General features: G+C 32.2%; 2 protein-coding genes across 2 annotated transcripts; both read left to right on the plus strand.

The window, feature by feature from the left end:
- Nucleotides 1-1628: 1628 nt before the first annotated feature.
- Nucleotides 1629-5104, plus strand: LOC119985311 (protein SRG1-like). Its single transcript, XM_038829571.1, has 4 exons — nucleotides 1629-1938; nucleotides 2868-3115; nucleotides 3566-3890; nucleotides 4741-5104. The coding sequence occupies exons 1-4, from the start codon at nucleotides 1684-1686 to the stop codon at nucleotides 4981-4983; spliced, it is 1071 nt and encodes a 356-aa protein (XP_038685499.1). The 5' UTR covers nucleotides 1629-1683; the 3' UTR covers nucleotides 4984-5104.
- A 13144-nt stretch (nucleotides 5105-18248) lies between these two features.
- Nucleotides 18249-21549, plus strand: LOC119985310 (protein SRG1-like). Its single transcript, XM_038829570.1, has 4 exons — nucleotides 18249-18549; nucleotides 19473-19720; nucleotides 20052-20376; nucleotides 21226-21549. The coding sequence occupies exons 1-4, from the start codon at nucleotides 18295-18297 to the stop codon at nucleotides 21466-21468; spliced, it is 1071 nt and encodes a 356-aa protein (XP_038685498.1). The 5' UTR covers nucleotides 18249-18294; the 3' UTR covers nucleotides 21469-21549.
- Nucleotides 21550-23492: the final 1943 nt, after the last annotated feature.

The following is a 23492-nucleotide window of genomic DNA, read 5'->3' on the forward strand; positions in this document are numbered from 1 at the left end:
CTCTTCTGTTGTTCTATCAATTGTTTACGGGTCAATCTCACTGTTAATGGACGACACAGATAACATAGAAATGGCAGAATCTGAGAAAGAGAGAATCCATGAAACAGAGGAGGAGGAAGCGAAAGGCGAAGAGGATGGAAACATTCATTTTCTTCTTTTTCTTCGAGACCTGAACCTCCTAATTATACTTTACTGTCCTTAATCAGTGAAGACACTTGTTCAACATCACAGGAGGAAGAACAGAGGAAAGTGACTACAGATGATATACCAAGAATTCACAACAAGAGTCATGCTAGTAGGCATCAAGGATTACAGCAACCGCAACGAAAACCGCGTTTCCAGACAACTATAAAGGATTTCAGGTGCCCTTCACCATCAATGTTTAATGTCTTTTCTTTCCTATTTTGTATTAGAAGATTAGTTTCTGGGTAAACAAGAATTTGATATAAGCATATATACTATCCATTTTGGTTTCAGGCATGGCTAAAGAATACAACAGAGTTAGATAAAAATCTGATTGACTACGCAACTATCATAATCACTAGGATTAATAATACTACAACAAATCCACAATAAATTAATTAAAGTAGCTCTACTTCGCATTAACACTATTTCAGAATTTTAATTGGATGAATAGTGAAATCAATATCAATAAACTTTAAAGTTTGAATCCTTCGAAACAAGGTCTATATTAGTGTGACATGTATATTTGTAAGTTCTTACATCTTTGGTATGTGTACTTTATTGAGTATCTAATTGTTGGGTGGCAGGGGTCTGCTGTAGTTTTTACTACAGCAGACCCCGCTGTAAGTGATTTGAATGATAAAATTTTTTTATTTTATTTTGAAAAAATTATAAATGTGTAGTTTATGATCTAACAAACCCAACGATATATTTTTTGTTTGAAACAAAATTCAAATTCATCTTGATCCAGACACCGAATGTTTTGAGTTTATATCCGACGGTCTAAAATTGTTAAGCATTTTTCATGTAGCATATGATTTTTGTTTTGAACAAAAAATATATCGTTGGATTCGTTAGATCATAAACTACACCTCTATAATTTTTTCAAAATAAAATAAAATTTTTTTTGTCTTAAATTACTATTACAGCGGGGCCTGCTGTAATTTTATTACAGCAGAGCCCCGGCACCCCTAATTGTTTCGCATACGTCCTAAATTAATTCATCAAAGTAATTCCACTTCATGTAATTAGTACTTTTTCATAATTTTACAAATAAATAATTTGTATAAATACTCTGAAATATAAATAGATGTCCTCAAAAAATCCTAATTTAATGTGGTCTCTCTCAAAAAACAATTGAAAAGTTTGTTATAACTTTTTATTACAAATTTTTTTAAAAAAATCCGATATTTGTTTTATCAAAAAACTATTCGTTAGAATATTGATATTTTAAGAGAGTAGATGGTTATTCTCCTATTTTTCTTTTTACCATTGAATTTTATCGCCAATTAATATATGGCAGATGAGGTAATAAATTCACATTGACATTTCATTTTTAATTTCTTAAAACCATTAATTATAGGTTAGGTAGAGGATATCCCTTGTCTCCATATTGGTGTGTATATATATTGCTCTTGCAATGCAAACTTTGACATATAGATCTCCAGCTATAAACACTTGTGTTTTTGTAAGAAAGATCAAAAGATTGGTGAAGCAGATATGGAACCAAAGGTGGCCAAGCTTGGAACCTCTCTTCTTGTGCCTTGTGTTCAAGAGTTGGCCAAAGAACCCCGTGAAACGGTTCCTCCAAGATATGTACGCTATGATCACCAAGATCTGGCCCCCATCAATGGCGACGATGTTCCGGTGATCGAAATTCCGGTGATCGACATGAAACGCTTGCATTCTCAAGAGTTCAACGACTCTGAATTGGCTAAGCTCCATTCTGCTTGTAAAGATTGGGGATTTTTTCAGGTATACATGGTTTGTTTCATCCAATTTTTAAGTGCTTGATTTATTATATGTATTAACATGATTGAGGGGTCTTGAATCTGGAACCTTAAGCTGGCTCAAATTCTGAAGCGTTGGCTCATCATTTTTTCCTACTATATTGTATGACTAATTTGTTGTGATTAGTCAATTTAATATATATATATATAGTTGTCTCTGATATTTATTTATGGTTCAATGAAAAGGGAAAAAATGTCTTTTTCCGCTTTCATCTATTTAATATGTTATATATATATATATATATTTCTTGTACGACAAAACAAATATAATAGACAAAAAACTCGTTTTCTAATTTTGGTGGTTCTTATTAATCTTCTGCTAACAAGTCTTGTATCATGTCAAGATCAATGACCAGGTATGATCTTGTGGCATGAAATAGTGTTTTTTTTCTTCTATCCACATCCCAAGGGTGATTGCCGAATTGATTCAGAAGAAAACCTTGAACTTACCTTTAACTTAAGAAATCAATTGACATCTAGAAATTTGCTTCAGCACTAGAGAAGACTGTGACGATTTAAATATTCGAATTTACAGAGTACTGGAGTCAATTAAGAATATGTGATTAGCTTTGTTACTCAATCATGGTTTTCTTTCTCCGTTATTAAAGGTTGTGCTTGGAAGGGGGCCAGGAGGGTAAGGTGTGAGGGTTGGGTCTTAACTTTTGTTTTGTTTAATCAATTGTCTGGTGATGTGTAATTGGATGAATTTCACGTTACAAAAAAAAAGTCTGTAAGTCTTGTTTGACAATGGGAGGTGTTCGGTGTGGTTCGTGAATCCTCCTGAACCACCTCAACAGCCCGAAATTGAACCCCTCATAATGGTTTCTTTCTCGAAGATTTATATAAGATGTAGTTTCTCATTTTGTTTCTATTTTTTTTTATTCATTGCCACAGTTGGTGAACCATGGCGTGACAACTTCACTAATAGAAAAAATAAAGAGAGAGGTTGGTGAGTTATTCAACCTTCCAATGGAGGAGAAGAAGAAACTATGGCAGTCGTCTGGAGAAGTCGAGGGTTTCGGACAATCTTTTGTTGTGTCCGAAGAGCAGAAGCTGGATTGGGGGGACTTGTTCTTCTTGAGCACTCTACCTGTTTATATGAGGAAACCCCACTTATTCCCAAACCTTCCTCTTCCTCTAAGGTTATAATTCTCAGCTCTCTAGCTTTTATTGAATTTGCATGCAAAATATAGAAGAAAAAGAAATATGCAACAAAGGAGAGAGAGTCATTTTTAAACAACGAGTTGGTGGTTGAGACGGTGAACTTGACCTCGGTAACTCTTAGCACAATGAGGAGGTGGTGAGTTCAAGTAATATGATTGTTTTCATTATCGTAATTTCGAGATGAACCCTCGCTTCACCCAACATCTGCGAATGTCACTTTACGTTATCTTCCCGCACTAGACCTCGGTTTAGGTCTCAACTGGTTCATAATGATTGCAGGGTCTTCCATGTGACGACCCAAGATTTATCATTCAGTTGTCCAGTGAACAATTGGGTGGATTGCACATTAAAAAAAGAAAAGAAAAGAAGAGTCTTATCATTAATCTGAAATATATTTCTTGACACTAACAATTCAAAATTTTATGCAGAGACACTTTGGAGTTGTACTCGTTGGAGGTGAAGAATCAAGCAATGGAGATCCTAGAATTAATGGCAAAAGCACTAAACATGAAAGATGAGGAAATGAGAGAGTTTTTTGAAGAAGGATATCAATCAATAAGGATGAATTATTACCCTCCATGTCCACAACCAGAGAAAGTTATTGGGTTAACTCCCCATTCGGATGCCGTAGCTCTCACAATCCTCCTACAAGTCAATGAAGTGGAAGGTCTCCAAGTTAGAAAAGATGGCAAGTGGGTTCCTGTCAAACCTCTTCCTAATGCTTTTATTGTCAACATTGGAGACATGTTAGAGGTAAACTCTTCAAACTTGCAAATTTGTTTATTTTTAACAACCAAATTTAACTTGAAATTTAATCTAAATTTGAGAAAAGCCCCCGAACAAATCGAAATTCATTTTAAGTCACATTTCCACATTTATTTAGGTGGTCTAAAAAATTAGAAAAACTGGAAGGATCTCAAAACCTGGAGCACGTCATCTCACATGCGCGCCTATTTGTTAGTCAATTGACATAAGGGATTTTAAGAGTAACTTTGATTTGTTCAAGAATTTGACCATCAAATTTGAAAACGAAAGTAAGAGTTATTTATGTCAATTACGAAAGTGAGTTATTTATGTCAATTAAACTAAGAGAGTGTACTCACTCTTTAAACTAAGGGATCTAGCCTAGATGATAAGATGTGTACTCACTCTTTATAACTAAACAAAAAAGTTATGGGTTCTAACAGTGAGAAGGTGGAAAAATAGGAATATTTTTTGCAATAAAATAAAATCGTGAAGGGAGGGTAAGAAAACCCGCACAAACATTCTGGAACGGATAATACTTGAATGCTAAAATACACATCCACAATAAAGTTTTCTTGTCATCAAGTTTTTTAGGATAAAACCGTGAGGGGAGGGTAAGAAAATCCGGAACGGACTATATCTGAATGTTAAAATACGCATCCACAATGAAGTTTTGTTGTCCTGTGGTTGTGCAACAACTATAAATGATAGAATAAAATAATATGGAGATTAGTTTTATAAAGAAAACAATGAATTATTTTAATTTTCTGCTAAGATGATCTAACTTTATCTAATGCAGGATAGTATTAGTGACTTTCACTTCTTTTGTTTGTTTGTTTGTTTACAATTTACATGGCAGATGATAACAAATGGGACATATCGAAGCATTGAACACAGAGCGACTGTGAATTCTGAAAAGGAAAGGCTTTCCATCGCTACGTTTTACTCCCCCAGATATGAAGGCGAAGTGGGACCCGCACTCAGCTTGATTGGCGAAGACAAACCAGCATTGTTTAAGCGTGTATCAGTGGAGGAGTATTTTAGGGGCTTGTTTGCTCGCGAGCTTATTAGCAAATCTTATCTTGATGTCATGAGGATATGACTTATCAACACATGTAGTTGACCTTATAATTCCAATAAACGGTGTCCATATATATTTATATATATAGGGCATCGATGAGACATTTTGACTTTATATTTTTGTAATTTTACCTACGTCCTCAGACGAAAAACAATGGAGAATTTTACTAATATGAAGAAGATTATGAGAGATGAGCTATTAAACTCAATAACTAATCATTAAATCCCTTTCCTTGAAATCTCACACCTCAAACCCATCTCTAGGACTCCCTGAACACTAGGACTTCCTAGGACATCTTAGAAAGTTACAAAAATCTTAACTCTAATAGGCTATTCATAACAAAAGATAAGCAAATCCTAATTCCAATTCAAGACCTAATAGAATTCTTATTTTACAACTAAAAAAAAGTCATACCCTTGACTTCCTCAAGGAAGGACAGTATGATCTAAATGAAAAATTCAACTTTGAGCCAAATTTCACATTCACTTTTTACGGCATTCTTGAGACTTTTAGAGAGGAGAGTGAGGTCTCCCTCCCCTCCATAATTTAGTCTCTGTCTACTTAGGTTTTTCTTGTTTATTCATTTGAATCTGTGTGTAAACTCTATTGGTCAATGATTGTGGCAGGCATCTCTCTAGATTATAATTCTAGAAAATGAATGTAATGGGTTACTCATTCAAGGCATATTATGACGTATAGTTCTAAATCTTTTGTATGATGATTTGTATATTTACTTTTTGGAAAATTTTAGTACGATTGAAATTGGATATTCAATGTTACGATTCTAGAATGTAAGAAGTTGGGACACCAACTAGGCTAATTGATTGGAGGTATTTTTTTTGTCAAATTTTGTATGTTGGACTTTTGAGGATTTCTAGTATGACTGAATTTTATTTTTCAATGTTATGATCTTAGTATGTTTGTAGGAAATTGTGGCACTAATCAAGCCAGTTTATTGATGGATATTTGTTTAAAATTAGAAATGTTAGATATTTAGATTTTCCTAGCATGTTTAGGGTTTGATGTCTAGATTAACCAACACTTTTACTTAAAAGTTTTGAAAACTGAATCGATCATTGAGCTAAAAATTTATCAATTCAATATTCAAAGATTCAACTAGAATTCAAATCGGATTCGAAACGGGTTCAACATAATTAATTATTAGATATATTTTTTAAATATAAATAATAATTTAAATTTTTTTATACTATCGACATGTTTGGCAAGGCATCGGCCACGGCGTCTCCGCTGGTAGCCATCGCCTTGCCAAACGGCAAAGCGGCAGCTGCAGCAGCAATTCCGCTATAACATTCCAAAAATTTGGTGACTAGTGGTCTAGTGCCACGTGTAAATAGGAGGTGCCACATGTACTACACTGTGACTAAATATTAATAATAAAAATAATAATTTAAATAAATTATTATGGTAAGATATATATGTATAAAATATACTGAGTTTGATTAGTTTAAGTGGGATCCTAAACATGTGATACTTGAGAGAATTTAACCAAAATTTAGTATGGGACTATTACGGGCTTAAGATTATGGGAGATTCTTATGAGCTTTTGGTGGTTTTGGTTGAGAAGTGATGGATGAGGGAATACCAATGGTTGTTAGGCTTTTGGGTTGCAAATTAAAGAGGTCTATTCAAAGCTATTTTGGAGAGATTATGAACAAAGTTAATACGTATGGTAGTGGTTTTGAGGATGAGAAACGTTCGGGCATTCCAATAGGTTAATAGCTGTGATGAATGGTTGGCCTATAAAAATAAAGGGGTAAAGCCCATATGTTCGTTTTCATGGTCTTTGCAACTGGGTTAAGAAGGAGGTAAGGTAAGGTTTTTGAAGACTTGTTTTTGTGTGGATAGCATAGTATTTGGATTCGATGAATTCTTTAATTGGTTTGGTATGTAACAACTATCAAGAACTTGGATTTGTTTCTCAAGGGCTGAGTCTAAGAGCTTGCTGATATAGACTTGTTCGGCATTGATGTACTAGTCGACTCAGATCAAGCTTTTGTGTGAGGACTGATTTCTGGTAAGCTTCTTTGGACTATTTTCATGACTGACCGGGGAGTTGATTTATATTTAAAGATAGTTTTGTGTTGGTCATGTGTACGTGATGTTCATTCTAATTCAAATTGAGGGTACTAGTTCATATTAATCAACAGGGTTACAGTATTGTGTGTGTAGTTCAAAAAGTAGTGTGTATAGCTTTTGATTGGCTCACTTGTGGATATAGTACATAATAATATTATATATATATATATATATATATATATAGAAAAAGAAGAAGTGGCAAGTCTGTGTTGATTTCTTGGTTTGGTGTAACGTGATAGGGTATGGGATTTGTTCTGGTGAGGTGGATTACACATGTTATATGATTTTAATTGTTTCGGATTATTCGATGATGGTTTAAGATAGAAAAGTTTAACTGTGATCAAGGTGGAATATCGGATAGGAGCATGGGTTGGTAAGATGGGTTCTTGGTGATTAGTACAATTTGTATGGGATATGTTTAGTGTTGATTAGTGATTTAGGATTGTTTGTGATATTTGTATTATGTTTTGGTTATATAAGACAAGAGGGCAAAGGTCCCGATTTGGTGTTCGATACACGTAAAGGAAAGACACCCGCCTAAAAATTTGGTAAACACGAAAAAGGTGAGGCACCTTTATGCGATAACAAATAAATTATTTTATGAGTTCTTATAAAATGTTTTATAAAAGTATGTGGAAACATTTTATGAATCTTTATTTGTGAATTCGATATGACATAAGAAATGTTTACGAAGAACAAGAAAATCGTTTTGTGAGTTATGTGTATAAATTTTGGATTATTTTTGATGGTTGATTTGTGGTATTATAATAGATTTCTTTACTCGCAAGATTGGAAATGATTGTTGAATTTTTAGTGAAACAAGCCTTGGAAAATGATGTTGAGTTTGAACCATGGAAAGTGTTGGCCTTTGATTTTTTGTTTATGAATATTGATGCTTTTAAAACTGTTCATGTACATATTGATTCTATTTTGAGAATCTAGCGAAGTGATTTGGGAAATTTATGAAGTTAGCATGTGCACATAGCTACCCTCAACCCTGGCCCGGTTGTGGGATTGATTTCGCCAAATGAGTGGTTTTATACAGACTCAAGCGATTGATTGAATTCGATGCTAGTTTCGACTAGACCTAGTATGGATTTAATCTGTGATCAAACCATACTCAGAAATGTGATTCGAGGCTAGTTTCGACTAGACCTAGTATGGATTTAGTCTATGATTAAACCATATTCAGAAATGTGATAGAAGGTTAGTTACGACTAAGCCTAGTAAAGGATTAGTCTATGACTAACCTTTACTCTGTGTGCTCTCTATGGTCATGAACAGTAATTTTGTAGATGTTTTGAATATTTATTTTTTTGAATTAAAGTGTATTTTGGAAATGTCATCTTTAATATTTTTAATTGATAATATAGCCGGGTTGACCTCTCCTGCACGTTTCAATCGTGTAGAAAAATAATTCGAGACTTTCGGAGAAGAATAAGGAGGATGTGGCCTCAATGATCGTGACTTTAGAATATTATTATTATTAAGTTTGTATAAATTTGAGATATTATAAGAATAAAACATATGTTTAATAATTGAGGTTGTATGTATTTATTTTATGCTCGATAAGGCTTATGGTGGTTGGGTCAACGATCATGAAGTTGACTTTTGGACAATTTATTATGCCATGTAACACTCTAAAAGGGGTGTTACACTCCTACATGGAGGTTCTGAAGGCGAAAGCTTTTTTTTTCATTTTTTTAATTGCGGGGCTCACGTATCATGATATCTTTTGTTTGTTACAGAAATTAATGTGGGCCCCACAATTTAAATAATATATATTTAATACAGTATTTAGTTTAAAAATAATTTTTTGAGAAACATTTAATATTTTGCTAATAATAATATACTGCTAGTTTAACTTATATTTTATTGTTCTAATTAATATTATAAAATTAAATTTAATATTTATAAAAATGAAAATACACATTAAATATAATAAAAGCTCATATAAGATATATAATGTAATGATAAAAAAAATTTAAATAATTTCCAAATTTGATATTTATAATTTATGCTTAAAATTAATCTAATAATAAATAAATTTATTAGATTAAATTTAATAAAATAATCTGTTATAAAATCATTAAATATAATATTATAAGGTTTAAATTAATAATTTTATTCAATCGTTTATCCTCTAGCTTCAACTTTCAGTTCGCCAAACAACTCACAGTATATTTTATAGTTTTAAGCTCAGTTTTTTTTTCACAGCTTTTCCGCTAGTATTGAAAATCAATCTTTCCACTCTACCAAACGGACCCTATAATATACCCACAAACATGGTTGTCAAAATCACGATATAGAGCGTATGATCTTGGATCAACAAAACGATCCGGATCGATTCAAAATCATAAATTTGGTAAGATCGTACGATCTTACTGATTTTACCGATCTTATTAATCCTATCAACGATCTTACTAATTTTACCGATCTTATTAATCCTATCAATTTTACTGATCTTACCTTTAATGGATTTATTAGTTATGGACTTATGGGTAAATTGGCTTATGGGTTGGGTATCCATCAATTGTAACTCAAATTATGGCCAAAGAGCCCAAGGAATTGTGGGTCCTGATCTGGTCAGAGGGTAAAAAATGCGTGACTGATCAGCATCATCATCTATATATATCCTCAATTAAATCAGACGGTGGTGATGGACTTTCTTGTTTCTTTGTCCTTCATAAACTTAGATCATGAATTTTTAAAAATTGCAGACGTCGATCACTATAAATTAATTTGTATGAATTGTGTTTTTTTTCCTTTTGATAATTCGCGTGGAACATGATTATTGTGCTTTAGATTTTGTATCTTGTGAGAAACACGAGTAGATCAGATGATACTCATGTGTGTAACTCATAGAGGTCTGGAGTTCGAGCCTCCCCATTTTTGTAATAAAAAAAAGATTTTACATCTTGTTTTTCATAACTCTTTGGAGGTCTTCAAAATTACATATATTGACATGTCCGTAAATAAATAATAATCGTATTGTTATTTTTATTATCTATAAAATATTATATTATATTTATTATTTATATAGAGATAATTATTTTATTATTTTCTATTTATTTTTTAAAATTTATAAAATCTTACAATTTTATGATTCGAGCTTGCTAGCTTTCCATTGATCTTAAGTAAGATCCCGATTTTGACAAATTTGCCCATAAATAATATAAAATGTTTGACCAAATATAATAATGCAAGTTTTACTAGTGGTCGTTGGAGGAAATTGTATATGGTATAAAAGTGTGTTTATAATTTTGTTTTGTACCAAATCTAACCCTACACGTCAACTAACATATGACAATGCGGGTCCCATAGTGCACAAAGAGTGGCCATCTCCCGATGACAAGTGGCAGAGGCAAGGAAAATTTATTTCCAACTGTTATTCATTTTGTAGGATTATAATTGGTTGTTGACCTGAAATGTAGGAATTAGTTCCCAGAAATCAAGACTGTCCAAGATCCACTGTCCAAAATAAATTCTTTTTAAACATGGTTTGTTGAATAACTACCGAGATTTTAGCAGGATTATATCAAAGAGAGCCCTGGAGAAATGAAAGTTTGTTAGTTGAATGTCCCAGATTTCTCTCAAACTTGTTTCTAGCTGAAGCACGACTCCACGAGTTTCAAACCACGTTCGTTCTCCACAACTCATAATGCCATATTTTTACACGATATTTCGTGTAGAAGCAACAACGAGATGATTATTGTTAGCTATGTTCCAATATTTCAACCATGAAGCCTGAAAACTTATGAAGCGGAGACTCCATGACTTCCAAGAGAGTATATTTCCTCCTTGAAGAAGAAACACGACTAGAGAGATGCCGCTATCATTCTCATTTCTTGGAGATGGTTGCGGTTATGAAGTCCACTAACCCAGTCGCTAGATCCAGCAACAAGAAAGTGGTCTTACCACGATCCTCATGATGTACCACAACAAATACTTGAAGGAGAACAGAAGAAGTGCCCATCACTTGGCCCAGCTTCTTCAATATTTATTTGTTTCCTTAGGCATGACTCCGTCCACTTATCTTTTTATTTAACATGGCTCTGTGCCAACTAGTTCTTAAATTTATCTTTTCAACCCCTGTAGCTATGTCTTATTTTAGCTTGTAAAGCACGCCTACATCCCAAGATGTATCCCTTTTCAATGAAGATGCTGATGCATTCTAGCAATATGTTGCTTTTTATTTCCTTTCAATAGAAGCTCTTTTCATTCCAGTGATAGTTTTCTATTTCCTACTTTTTTTTCCAGATTGACACCCTAGGCATTTTATGTCATTTTTCCAGAAGGCAAACCTCGAGCCAACAGCCTTGTGTTCTCTAACTACACATAGTTCGTTTGATGCAGAGGTCAGATTCGATGCAGAATCCTACAATAATCCTATCAAATCCTTTGGCCTGATAGCAAGCCCTGGCAGACCTGCAAACTCATCATCGACATCCATAAAATTCATGTTTCCAACAGTCAAAATTGTAAGATCTGTTGTCTAGAGCAGAGGATAACCAATATATTTTTGGCACACTTAATGGGACCTGAAGTGTCAATTACATGCAATCATGACAAAGAGTACTGGAAAAGGCAACAATAGGTGAACCAACTGGAGACCTTTCTCCGCCACCTTCACTAAGGGAATCACATAACAACTTTCAACCTACTCCTTTTGACGAAGGCAAAGAAGAAGGTAATGTGAGCCTTGTACTTGTCAAACTCCTGAGTCAGGAAATCTCCTCGACAAACCATAGTTTGATGCATACTTTGAAAGCAAACAAAATCTACCAAACGAAGCCTTTATGCGGACATTGTCATTAGTGAAATTACAGCATATCTTAGAATCAATATTTTTTAGGAAATTAGATAGAAGGACAAAATACAACATTTGTACTCCAATAAGGACAAACTGAGAAAAAGTTTACGAAAGAGGACAAATGATATTAAGTGACTTAAATGCCCCTACATATACATACATTCTCCTTTCGTATTCTTCTTCTTCTTCTTCCTTCTGCTTTTTTCTTTTCTGCAACAAATACTCTCCTTCGTTCTTCTTTCTTCCACTTTCTTCTTCCTTGAGAGGAGGCTCCTTGATCGGTGCCTCCTCTCTTCTTCATTCATTGCTTCTTCTCTCTTTTTTCCTTTGCTTGCAACATAGATCGACGTTTATTCTTCTTCTTTCTTGCGACTAAAATTGAGGTTTTTCTTCTTCCTTTGCTTGGGACAAAGACAAATCTGCAAAGCAGAGCTCTTGATCTAGAGAGAGAAATAGAGAATGAAAATGAAAAAGTCATCATTCGATTGTCATCACCAGATCTGATATTTTATTTATTTTGGAGTTGCTAATATTATATCTGTTTTGCATATGCTGCAATTACATATGATAAGGCGCATTATTTTTCTTCATTTTTTGTATTTTTTTCTTCTGATTCTGGTTATGATGGATTTGTTTATATATTATCAATTTTGGATATGTTGAAATTTTATCTGTTTTTCCAAAATATTATCTATTTCATCTGTCATAAATTTTCAATTGAAATTTGTCTAAAAAACATAACAAAATTAAACCAAATTAGTTTCACTTGCCTAAAAATTTACATATAACATATATATTCAACAATCCAGAATTTCATTATATATCATAATATGTTCATAAATACAATCATAAAATCAAAAAAAGTCACAAAAAATAAGATGGCAATATTATATGCCCTTCTATCATGATTTCCTAACTTCTCACATCTTATACACAAAATTTTCATTCTCCACTATAAAAATAAGATATATATAGAAACAGATATTATATATTAGAAACATATAACATATCAATAGGTGCAGGTCGAAACAGATAACAAATTACCAGTCGTGGGAATGGTGGACCACCATCGTCCGACCACCGATCAAGGTCGCCGACCCACCAAAATGAAGCGTCGGAGCACCACGACCAATCCCGAGCCGTCATTCGCTACCATCAATTGCTAATTCCATTGGATTTTGACTTTGAAGTTGTGGCCAACAGTGAAGAAAAGTGTCTGATCTGATCACCAGAGACTTTGCCGCCACAAGCAACCACCACGGGAGTGTAACCAACACCTAGACGCACCATTCCTACTCATTGGCTGGTCGGAATAGTCACCGAAAAAGGAAGATTCAATTTGAGTGTCAAATGGGGAAGATGATGGTATTTATGTCAATAAAATAAATATTTATAACTTTTTGTCCTTTATGAAATATTTTTTAAACTTAATGGACCTTATGGAACAAAACTTATTGTAGTGTATTTATTGGAACAAAACTTTTAATGAAGAAACTTATCACTAATTTTCCCTAAAATTATCAGTTGCAGTAGTACTTTCACTAAAATCAAGAGTGCAATGAGAGATCCTATTTAGTATTTTATTGAATGAACAAATAAAGGAAATTGGGATCGTCTTCGTATGTGTGACATCATACATACCGTTTGATTACTAGCTTAGCTTCTGGATCTTTGACTGGAAGGCTTCAATTGACTACATTTTCGGTTGACAATATTGATATTTATTGCTTTGAAAAGCAGGCATTTTCAAACCATCCACGAAAGAATGCTGAAAATTCAACATGTTTCATACCAAGAAAGGTTGAAAACGCGGCCCGTGTTTCATAACATTAATTGTCATAAAGAAACCTGTGTTTCATAACATTAATTGTCAAAAAGAAACTTCTTTGGAAAATTCAATCATTTGGTTTACTGCCGTACGGTGCACACTAGATGGAAGCCCGGGGCCTGCTGTAATAAAATTACAGCAGGCCCCACTGTAATAAGCTTTTTTAACATTAAAAATTTTTATTTTTAAAAATCATAAATATGTAGTGTTCATCGTAACGAACACAATGATATATTTTTTGTTAGAAACAAAAATCAAATTCAACATAAAAAAGACATGATAATTCTACACCATCGGATATAAACTTAAAATATTCAATGTTTTGATGTAGTAAGATCCCATAAAACCTAATGATTGAACCAAATAGTAACACATTCACTATTGGGATGATTGAGATTTTTTTTTCTGGAATCTCTATCACTTTTGATTTCAGAGAGAAGCGTCCTTAATAAAATATAATCATGACGCTTTCAAAGGAAGTGCCGTTAATTTATAATCAATTAAAATCTTAAAAGAATTTAAATATTAAGTCTATAAAGTTTTCTAGACTAATTCACATACTTATATATGCAAATAAAAAAAATACTGAGAACCAATGCATGTACTAAAATTTAAAAAATATAGACCTAAAATATATAATTATAAAGCTTAGCTTTTTTATGTATACAAAGTATTATGTTTAGAAAGATGTCTATAGTTTATACATGGCGTTATATGACTAGCTAAGAAAAAAATTAGTCAAAAAATTTTTCTAAAAAATATATGTGATTTATATAATAATTATATTTGGACTCTATAAACATAGATAATTTGATTATAATTTTATACCTATAATATATATATATATATAATAAATTAATTTTATATATAGTATTTATTAAAAATTAAATTTTTTATTACTACGCATTGTGCGGTTTCCAGACCAGATTTATATAATTTGTGAATCGGTTTATATAATCGTAGCGTATGCACAGGGATGGAGCTACAGAGAATCAATGGGGGCTCGTATCCCCTGAATTTTGAAAATATTTTTACTATGTACATTTATATTTGTCTACATTTTATACATAAACCAATGAGTGGTTTGAGGGTAAGATGGCGAACCTCTTGAGCAGCGTGTATTTTTTTATAACTATTTTGTTTATGTTGGGCGGCATACGGTAAACCACAATCAAAAACCAGTGATTCTAAAATATATTTGTCTTTTTCTTTTTCTCTTATTAATATAAAATAATATATATAATTCAGTTAGAATGCCTCTAATCTTGCTAATCAAGTGATATTTAATGGACTTGATATTAACAAACAATATATAAATAATCAAGAAAAAAAATTCGAAGATGCTGCCCCTAAATCCTAGCGAGTATCCCTCATCTTAAATCTTGGCTACGTAGCTACCCATGCACCTAAAGCTTTGTTATTGTTTAATTATATTTTTTTTTACCTAAATCTTCGACTAGATAACTTATTTAGATGAATCTTATTTGCACCCAATTTTTTGTTAAGTACACCCCAATTTAGTGTGTTTTCAAAGGGTGAATGAGGTGTACTTAGCAAAAAATGGGGTGCAAATAAGATTCATCCTTATTTATTGTTTCATCCACCACACTTTATTGAACATGTACACGTACGAACCGAACCGAACCGAACCGAACCGGAGTCTTCTGGAAGAACATGCCAAAGTAAAAAATGAAAGCTGATATCTATGAAAACATTCTATTTTCTATCATCATGCCATCATGTACGTCATTATTACGGAAGATGCTAATAATTAGAAATGTATTTTTATTTTGCTTGTTTTCTTGGTAATATATAATAATCTATATAATTCAATTATAATGACTCTAGTCTTGCTGATCAAGTTATATTTAATGGACTCGATATTAACATAGGACATATAAATAACTCAAAAATTTTGTGAGAATGTTACCCCTGAATCAATGCTCTACCACCTCAAATGTTGGCTCCGTCCCCGCTCATGCACCTAAAGCTTTTTTATTGTTTTTCCTTAACCTTCCGCCAGATAACTTTTTTTTTATTGTTTCATCCATCAACACTTTATTAAACATGTACACATACGAACTGGAGTCTTCTGGAAAAACATGACAAGTCCAAAATGAAGATGATATCCATGAAATAAGATTATTTTCTAACATGATGTCATCATGTACGTCATTATGACGAAAGTTGCTAATAATTAGAAAAAAAAAGTTGGACTTTGTACAACACGTACATGGTCAAACTGAAACATGTTCAAAGTACGATTTTCTTTAGAGAAATTTTATTCACGACACATTGATTATTAAGTTAATACTATTTATTTTAACTCTATAAATTTATATTAATATTTTATAAGTTTATACTAAATTTTTTTAATGGATAATTTAAACTACCATTCATTTGCAAAATTTTCTTTATGGCAAAATTTTACAATTTCCCTTGAAGAGGGAAAATAGGTCAAATTAGGGCTGTTTCTAGGTAGGAATTTGAGAGAATTTTCTTTCTAGTAAGGATTTTACAATTTCCCTTGTAAATGTTTTTTAGGGAATTGGTGTGTAAACTTATAAATTTCTAATTCAATATAGTAATACGTATTTAAAATTTATTTTCAATAAAGGGTATATTTGTCATTTCAACCAGGAATATATATATATATATATATAAAATAAATAGTGTAAACTTAGTAGATTTTATGGTGTAAATAAAAATTTTCTTTTCTTTAATTTTGTCTTGAATCATATATAATGAAGGTTTTTTTTTTGTTAATTGAAAATGACATCATACAGATTTATCTTTTGGACATTTAGATCTAAACTCAGCCTGTCAGGTCCGTGCGCATGGGAAGTTATTAAGAATGGAGTTCTTACCATCCCAACACTATTTTTGTCATATATGTACTTTTTGAATACCTAATTCTTTGACATGTGTCCCTAAAATAATTAATTAAATATTATAAGTTCAATTTATAGAAAGAGTAAGAATCTTAATTTAATTAAATATAACTTTTAATAAACATTTGTTGGCGATTTCTATCCTTATTTATTTATTTTTAATTTAAATGATTAGATTATTTAAAACTTAATCTTACAAATAGTTTGAAAACCATAATTGAAAAATAATTTTCAGTATATAAATTTCAATAATATATAAATTATGAAGAATATATTAGGCCAAATGCACAATAATTACCTTAAATTATTAAATTTATTAAAGTAGTTTCACTTTTTATTAACACTCTTTTAAGAATTTTTTATTAATATTGAAACCAACGTTGTCAATGAGTTCTTTAAAGTTTAATAGTGTGACAAACCTAGGGTTTGAATAAGATCTCTATACTTTAAAAACTACTTTTAAAAATTTTAATTGATCAAAATTCTATAGATTTTTTCTTATTGCAATTCAAATTTCTTATAACTATGACTATCCAATCTTTTTGTAGTATTCTTTCAAAATAATTAAAAATATATATATAAAAATAATGAAATATGCTATTTTAACTCATGTTAAGACATATTGTCAACGGTTCAAATATGATAACAAATATTTATCATAAAACTCTTCGTAAGAATATAAATATTTTAAGAGAGAAAATAGTTACTCTAGATTCTCTCTAATTTGGTATTTGATATTTTATTTTGGCAGGAATTCATGTCACAATTCGTGATGGAATTTGCGATTCCATCACAAAAAGTACAACCAATTTTGTGACAGAAATTAGTTCTGACAAAAAATTCTGTGGCAAAAATTACAACCAACATTGTGACGAAAATTTGTTAGAATTTTTGTCGCAAAAATATATCATTTGCGACGAACAAATTCCATCACAAAAATTTTGTTTTCTTGTAGTGGTGTTATTCATAATTTGATACATAATATTTCTTTCAGTTAAAAATAATAAAAAATTATATTATTTAGTATAATAATCATGTATATTGCACGGTTTCACAGTATTTTTACAATAAGTGAAATTTTTCATAAAGCTTTAAGTTTTGACAACACGTAAATATCAAATTCATTAATATCCTTAATTAATAGTTTTTTAATAAAATATTATGAGCGAAGAAATGAAAAACACATTATAATCTCAAATGAAAATATTTTAATTGGTAATACTAAAATTTCATATTATTAACCAAATTAATTATATGTGGCAAAAAATTATTTTGTCTCATCCTCAAGGAAATATCTTATAATTTTTAAGTGTATGGTATGAATCATATAATTAGTTCTAGATGCTAATTTATTTATACTTTTTTAAAAACCGATAAACGAAAAAAAATAAAATTTGTATGAAATTTTCTTATGATCAATATATGGCTTAATTAGGCAATATAATCATTGTTGACCTTCTATTTTCCTTTTACCATTGAATTTTCTCGCCATTAAATGTATGGCAAATTAGGTAATATATTCAACGTTGAACTTCTATTTTAATTTCTTAACACCATTAATTTATTTTATTCATTAATTATAGGTTAGGTAGAGGATATCCCTTGTATACATATTTGTGTATATATATATTGGTCTTGAGATGCCAACTTTGACATATAGATCCCCAGATATAAACACTTGTGTTTTTGTTGAAGCAGATATTATGGAACCAAATGTGGCCAAGCTGGGAAGCTCTCTTCTTGTGCCTTGTGTTCAAGAGTTGGCCAAAGAATCCCTTGTGACGGTTCCTCCAAGATATCAACGCCATGATCACCAAGATCTGGCACCCATCAACGGCGACGATGTTCCGGCGATTGAAATTCCGGTCATCGACATGAAACGCTTGCATTCTCAAGAGTTCAACGATTCTGAATTGGCTAAGCTCCATTTTGCTTGTAAAAATTGGGGATTTTTTCAGGTATACATGGTTTGTTTCATCAAATTTTTTATGTGCTTAATTTTATTAATTCTTTTATTACTATTATTGACAAGAGGGGTCTTGAATCTGGTTCAAATTCTTAAGCTGATTCAAATTCTTAAGCGTTTTCTCATCATTTTTTATCATTATATTGTATGATTAATATACTTTGTTTCGTTGTTATGATTAGTTAATTTAATATTTATATATATAGTTGTCTCGGATATTTATTTATGCTTCAATGAAAAGGTAAAAAATGTCTTTTTCCGTTTTGATGTAATTAATATGTTAATATATAATTCTTGTATGACAAAACAAATATAAAAGACAAGAAAATCGTTTTCTAATTTTGCTGGTTCTTATAATCTTCTACTAACAACTCTTGTGGCTGTCAATGTCAATGAGAAGGTATCATCTTATCATAGATCAAACAACTAGGCGATAGTCTGGATGGTTACCTCTGCAGACTTAAGTATTAAATGTACCTGAGGTCGGGACTTCAAAATTAGTTGGGCTATTTTCAAGTGGTTCCCTGGTTCTGTGGGTCTTGTAGCCCACTTTTAAAGGGTTTCAACTCACTTACCCGCATGGGTTTCGGTCTGGTCTAAAACGCATGTAATCGTGATGCAGGTTGTGGTAGTTATGCCTGAGTTTAAAACTGGTCCAGGGATCACAAATTGATTGTTGAGTTAGAGCTTTCTCGGTTAAAAAAATGTGCAAGGTCAATTCTTGTGGCATGAAATTGGATATATTTTTTGGTATATGTCCCCTAGAAGTAGTTATATAGCAATTTTTAAAATTGTGACCTATTGTGTCTCTAGAAGGTGATTGCCGAATTGATATCTTGAATTGTTTTGCTTCTTTTTAAAATGATTTTTAATGGTGAATATTATCATTCACATTTTATGCATTAATTGCCACAGTTGGTGAACCATGGTGTGACAACCTCACTACTAGAAAAAATAAAGAGAGAGGTTAGAGAATTGTTCAACCTTCCGATGGAGGAGAAGAAGAAACTATGGCAGTCGCCTGGAGAAGTCGAGGGTTTTGGACAAGCTTTTGTCGTGTCTGAAGAGCAGAAGCTGGATTGGGGGGACATGTTCTTCTTGGGCACTCTACCTGTTTATATGAGGAAACCCCACTTATTCCCAAACCTTCCTCTTCCTCTAAGGTTATAATTCTCTGTACCTCTATCTCTAGCTTTATTGAATGTGCATGCAAAATATCTCCTCATATTTTTGTATCCATATATGTTATTATATATTATTTTCAATAATCATAGGTTTCCCAATTATTCCAATTGCTCAGTTGTACGCATATCATTTCATATGCATCATGTGGAACATGTGGAGCATACAAAATTCACTTAAATTTGAGCCCACGAATTCAGTTGAATCTTATGCGTCCAACTCAGCAGCTGAGATAAGTGGGATACCAAACTGTTGGAATGTTTATCATTTTTGTATTATTTTTTAACACTAACAATTCAAAATTTTATGCAGAGACACTTTGGAGTTGTACTCGTTGGAGGTGAAGAATCAAGCAATGGAGATCCTGGAATTAATGGCAAAAGCACTAAACATGAAAGATGAGGAAATGAGAGAGTTTTTTGAAGAAGGATATCAATCAATAAGGATGAATTATTACCCTCCATGTCCACAACCAGAGAAAGTCATTGGGTTAACTCCCCATTCGGATGCCGTAGCTCTCACAATCCTCCTACAAGTCAATGAAGTGGAAGGTCTCCAAGTTAAAAAGGATGGCAAGTGGGTTCCTGTCAAACCTCTTCCTAATGCTTTTATTGTCAACATTGGAGACATGTTAGAGGTGAACTCTTCAAATTTGTTTGCTTTTAAAAATCAAATTTGATCGTGACAACTATTCTTCCCCCCCACCTCTTTTTAGTTAGTTTTGAAATGCAATCTTCTACGGCTCATTAGGGTATAGTATAATTAGGGTAAAATGCATAGACACCCTCTAAGTTTATCACTCTTGCCAACTCAATCGCCTGGTTTCTAAATTTGACAGTCAAACCTCCATAACCAATCAAAATTTCTCTTAAATCTGATCCATTAGTTGACTATCATATTAAGTACGTGAAGTCCTATGTTCGTATTTATGTGGTCGCCTGAACGAATTAGAAAAACTGTTGAGAATTCCACATCAGTTGAAAGACCCAACGGTGTGTGGTTTATGTGGTCGTAACAATTCAGGCACACCCCTTAACAATGAACTAGGCATTTTCTCTAGTTTGGTGAGTTGGTCTTAATTAGCTTACTTGTTGGGAAACAAACCCGTGAGGGCAATCTGATACATCCATTGCAATCGGAACTCCCAAGCGGACAATATAATTGGTTGTTTGGGGTGTGAATTTCTGACAAAAACTTAAAGGGTCTGCTAGGTATATGAAAACCTAGAACACATTCATCTCACATGCCTACTTTGTCAGTCACATGACATAAGGTATGAAGAGAAATTTAACTTTTCAGGGATCTGACCTTCAAATTTGAAAACTAAGGTCACAATTAGCAATGCCAATTAAACTAAGAGGGTGTTGCTGTATTTTATCCTTATAATTATATATGACCATGAAGTTTTGTTGTTGCAAAGATGATATAACTTTATCTAATGCAGGATAGTATTATTATTACCGTTGCATGTTTGTTTACATGACAGATTATAACAAATGGGACATATCGAAGCATTGAACACAGAGCGACCGTGAACTCTGAGAAAGAAAGACTTTCCATCGCCACCTTTTACTCCCCCAGATATGACGGCGAAGTGGGACCCGCACTCAGCTTGATTGGCGAAGGCAAACCAGCATTGTTTAAGCGTGTATCGGTGGAGGAGTATTTTAAGGGCTTGTTTGCTCGCAAGCTTAATAGCAAATCTTATCTTGATGTCATGAGGATATGACTTGTCAATACATGCAGTTGAGTAGTTGACCTTACGATTCCAATAAAGGGTGTCCACATGTATAGGGCATCGATATAAAAACATTTTGACTGTATATTTTGTAATTTTGTAGCATAAATAAACATAATTTGCACTGACATCTTTAGCCCCAATTCGATAAATAGGAAACATCTTACGCTTTGCTTCATGTTACCAGAGCGTTTGATAGAGAGTATGATTGACAGAATATACACTGTCGATATATGCTAAAGTATATGCGGAAAAGATGTTTGATGAAACTATAAAATATGTTGATTAGACATAAAGCATAAGATGTCAAATTACTTATAAGGACATTGATGAACGATTTTATAGAGTAATAATGGGGAGAGATAGGGCAAGATGAGAGATGTAGTAATTATCTTGATAACATTTATTATGTCTCTACCCGTATATATAGAACACAAGAGTACAATTATATCACATGATTTACGTATGGTATCCCATGATTCTAGATAAGTGTGAATGTAATTTACAACTTGTATCATTGACCCTAGAATGAGGGAGGAGCTTAGTCAATTGTTGCTTGATTAATGGAGACTTCAATGTCCAACAGGTGTCCTCAATTGCAATGACATTTTTAGCCCCAATTTGATAAGGGTGTTGATATTTTCACTCATTTTTTTAATTGTTACACCCCCTTTGGAAGTGACACATCATTTTTTCTAATTATTACACTATTTTGAAAGTGAGAAAATAAAAAAAAGGATGGTTTCTTAGTCATTGGTTGAGTCAGTGCGGTCTTATTCCTTGAGTTCGGAGGCCCTGCAGTAGCCTTAATATAGGCCTAAATAAATTTTATTAAATTATCAAAAAAATTAAATACAAAGTATTTAGTGTATAGATCAACATCATGTGTTTTTTTAAGGCAAAAAAACAAAATTCATTGATAAATAATAACACGTTAAATAGGTGTTTGATCCAATGGTAGAAAATATTTCATATTTGTATTAATCTTTTGTCAACAAATCAGTTTTTCCCTCCTAAAAGAATACACAATAATCGTCTAAACACTACAAACATTACCTTTATCATTTTTATGCATTTTTTAAAAAAAATTTAGAGGCTTTAATAGCCTTACTGCGGGCCTTGCAGTAGATTGACTACAGGGACCCGCAACTACTTCTCTTATTCAATGATGCGCATGAATCATATATTTTAATTTTTAATGATGATAAAAATTTTGTTAGGTATATTTTACTTGCTTTTTCAGAGATTTTTTTTACTTTTCAAATATTCCTTTTACATTTCAGAGCTTCTATTTACTTTTCAGATAGTCATTTTACTTTTCAGATATCTTTTTACTTTTCAGATATCCTTTTACTTTTCAAATATTCATTTTACTTTTCAGAGATTCTTTTTACCATACTCTTATTTTTTTATTACAATTTTAAAATTAATATTTTTATTCCTATAAAACCCCTAATATCTCTTCTATAAAAACATTTACATTATTCTACACAAGAGCAGTGTTTACTTTTCCAGCTAAAACTTCTACTTCAACCTGCAACATCAATATTGATTTCATTATCACTAGAGGTCCTTCCTGAGTTTGGAGATAGTTGAGCTCAGTATATCTTCTTTTTGGTTTAATTTAAAAGGGGCATCTGTATGATTTTAGTAGAAACGATTAGACACTCATTTTAGCTACTTGTTAATGCAGATTCCACATTAATATGGATCATCAAAAACTTTGGGGAACTTCTGGATACGAGCGAAGAAAATATTGAAGTTCATGTTACGAATGAATTTACCACTGACATGGTATGCTACATAACTAAATTAATATATGTTATATTTTGTTAATTCATACCTAAATTATTACATTTTCAGGTATTCAATTCACGTCAATCGCTAATTGAATGGGTTCAAAATACTAGATTCAATTTGGGATTTGTTATTGTTACGAAAAGGTCAGAGATTGGTGGATTTGGGAGGAGACACAAATTATTGTTACAATGTGAACGTGGTGGCACCTACAAAAG

The sequence above is a fragment of the Tripterygium wilfordii genome, chromosome 19 (genome assembly GCF_013401445.1).
Source record: "Tripterygium wilfordii isolate XIE 37 chromosome 19, ASM1340144v1, whole genome shotgun sequence".
Lineage (NCBI taxonomy): Eukaryota > Viridiplantae > Streptophyta > Magnoliopsida > Celastrales > Celastraceae > Tripterygium > Tripterygium wilfordii.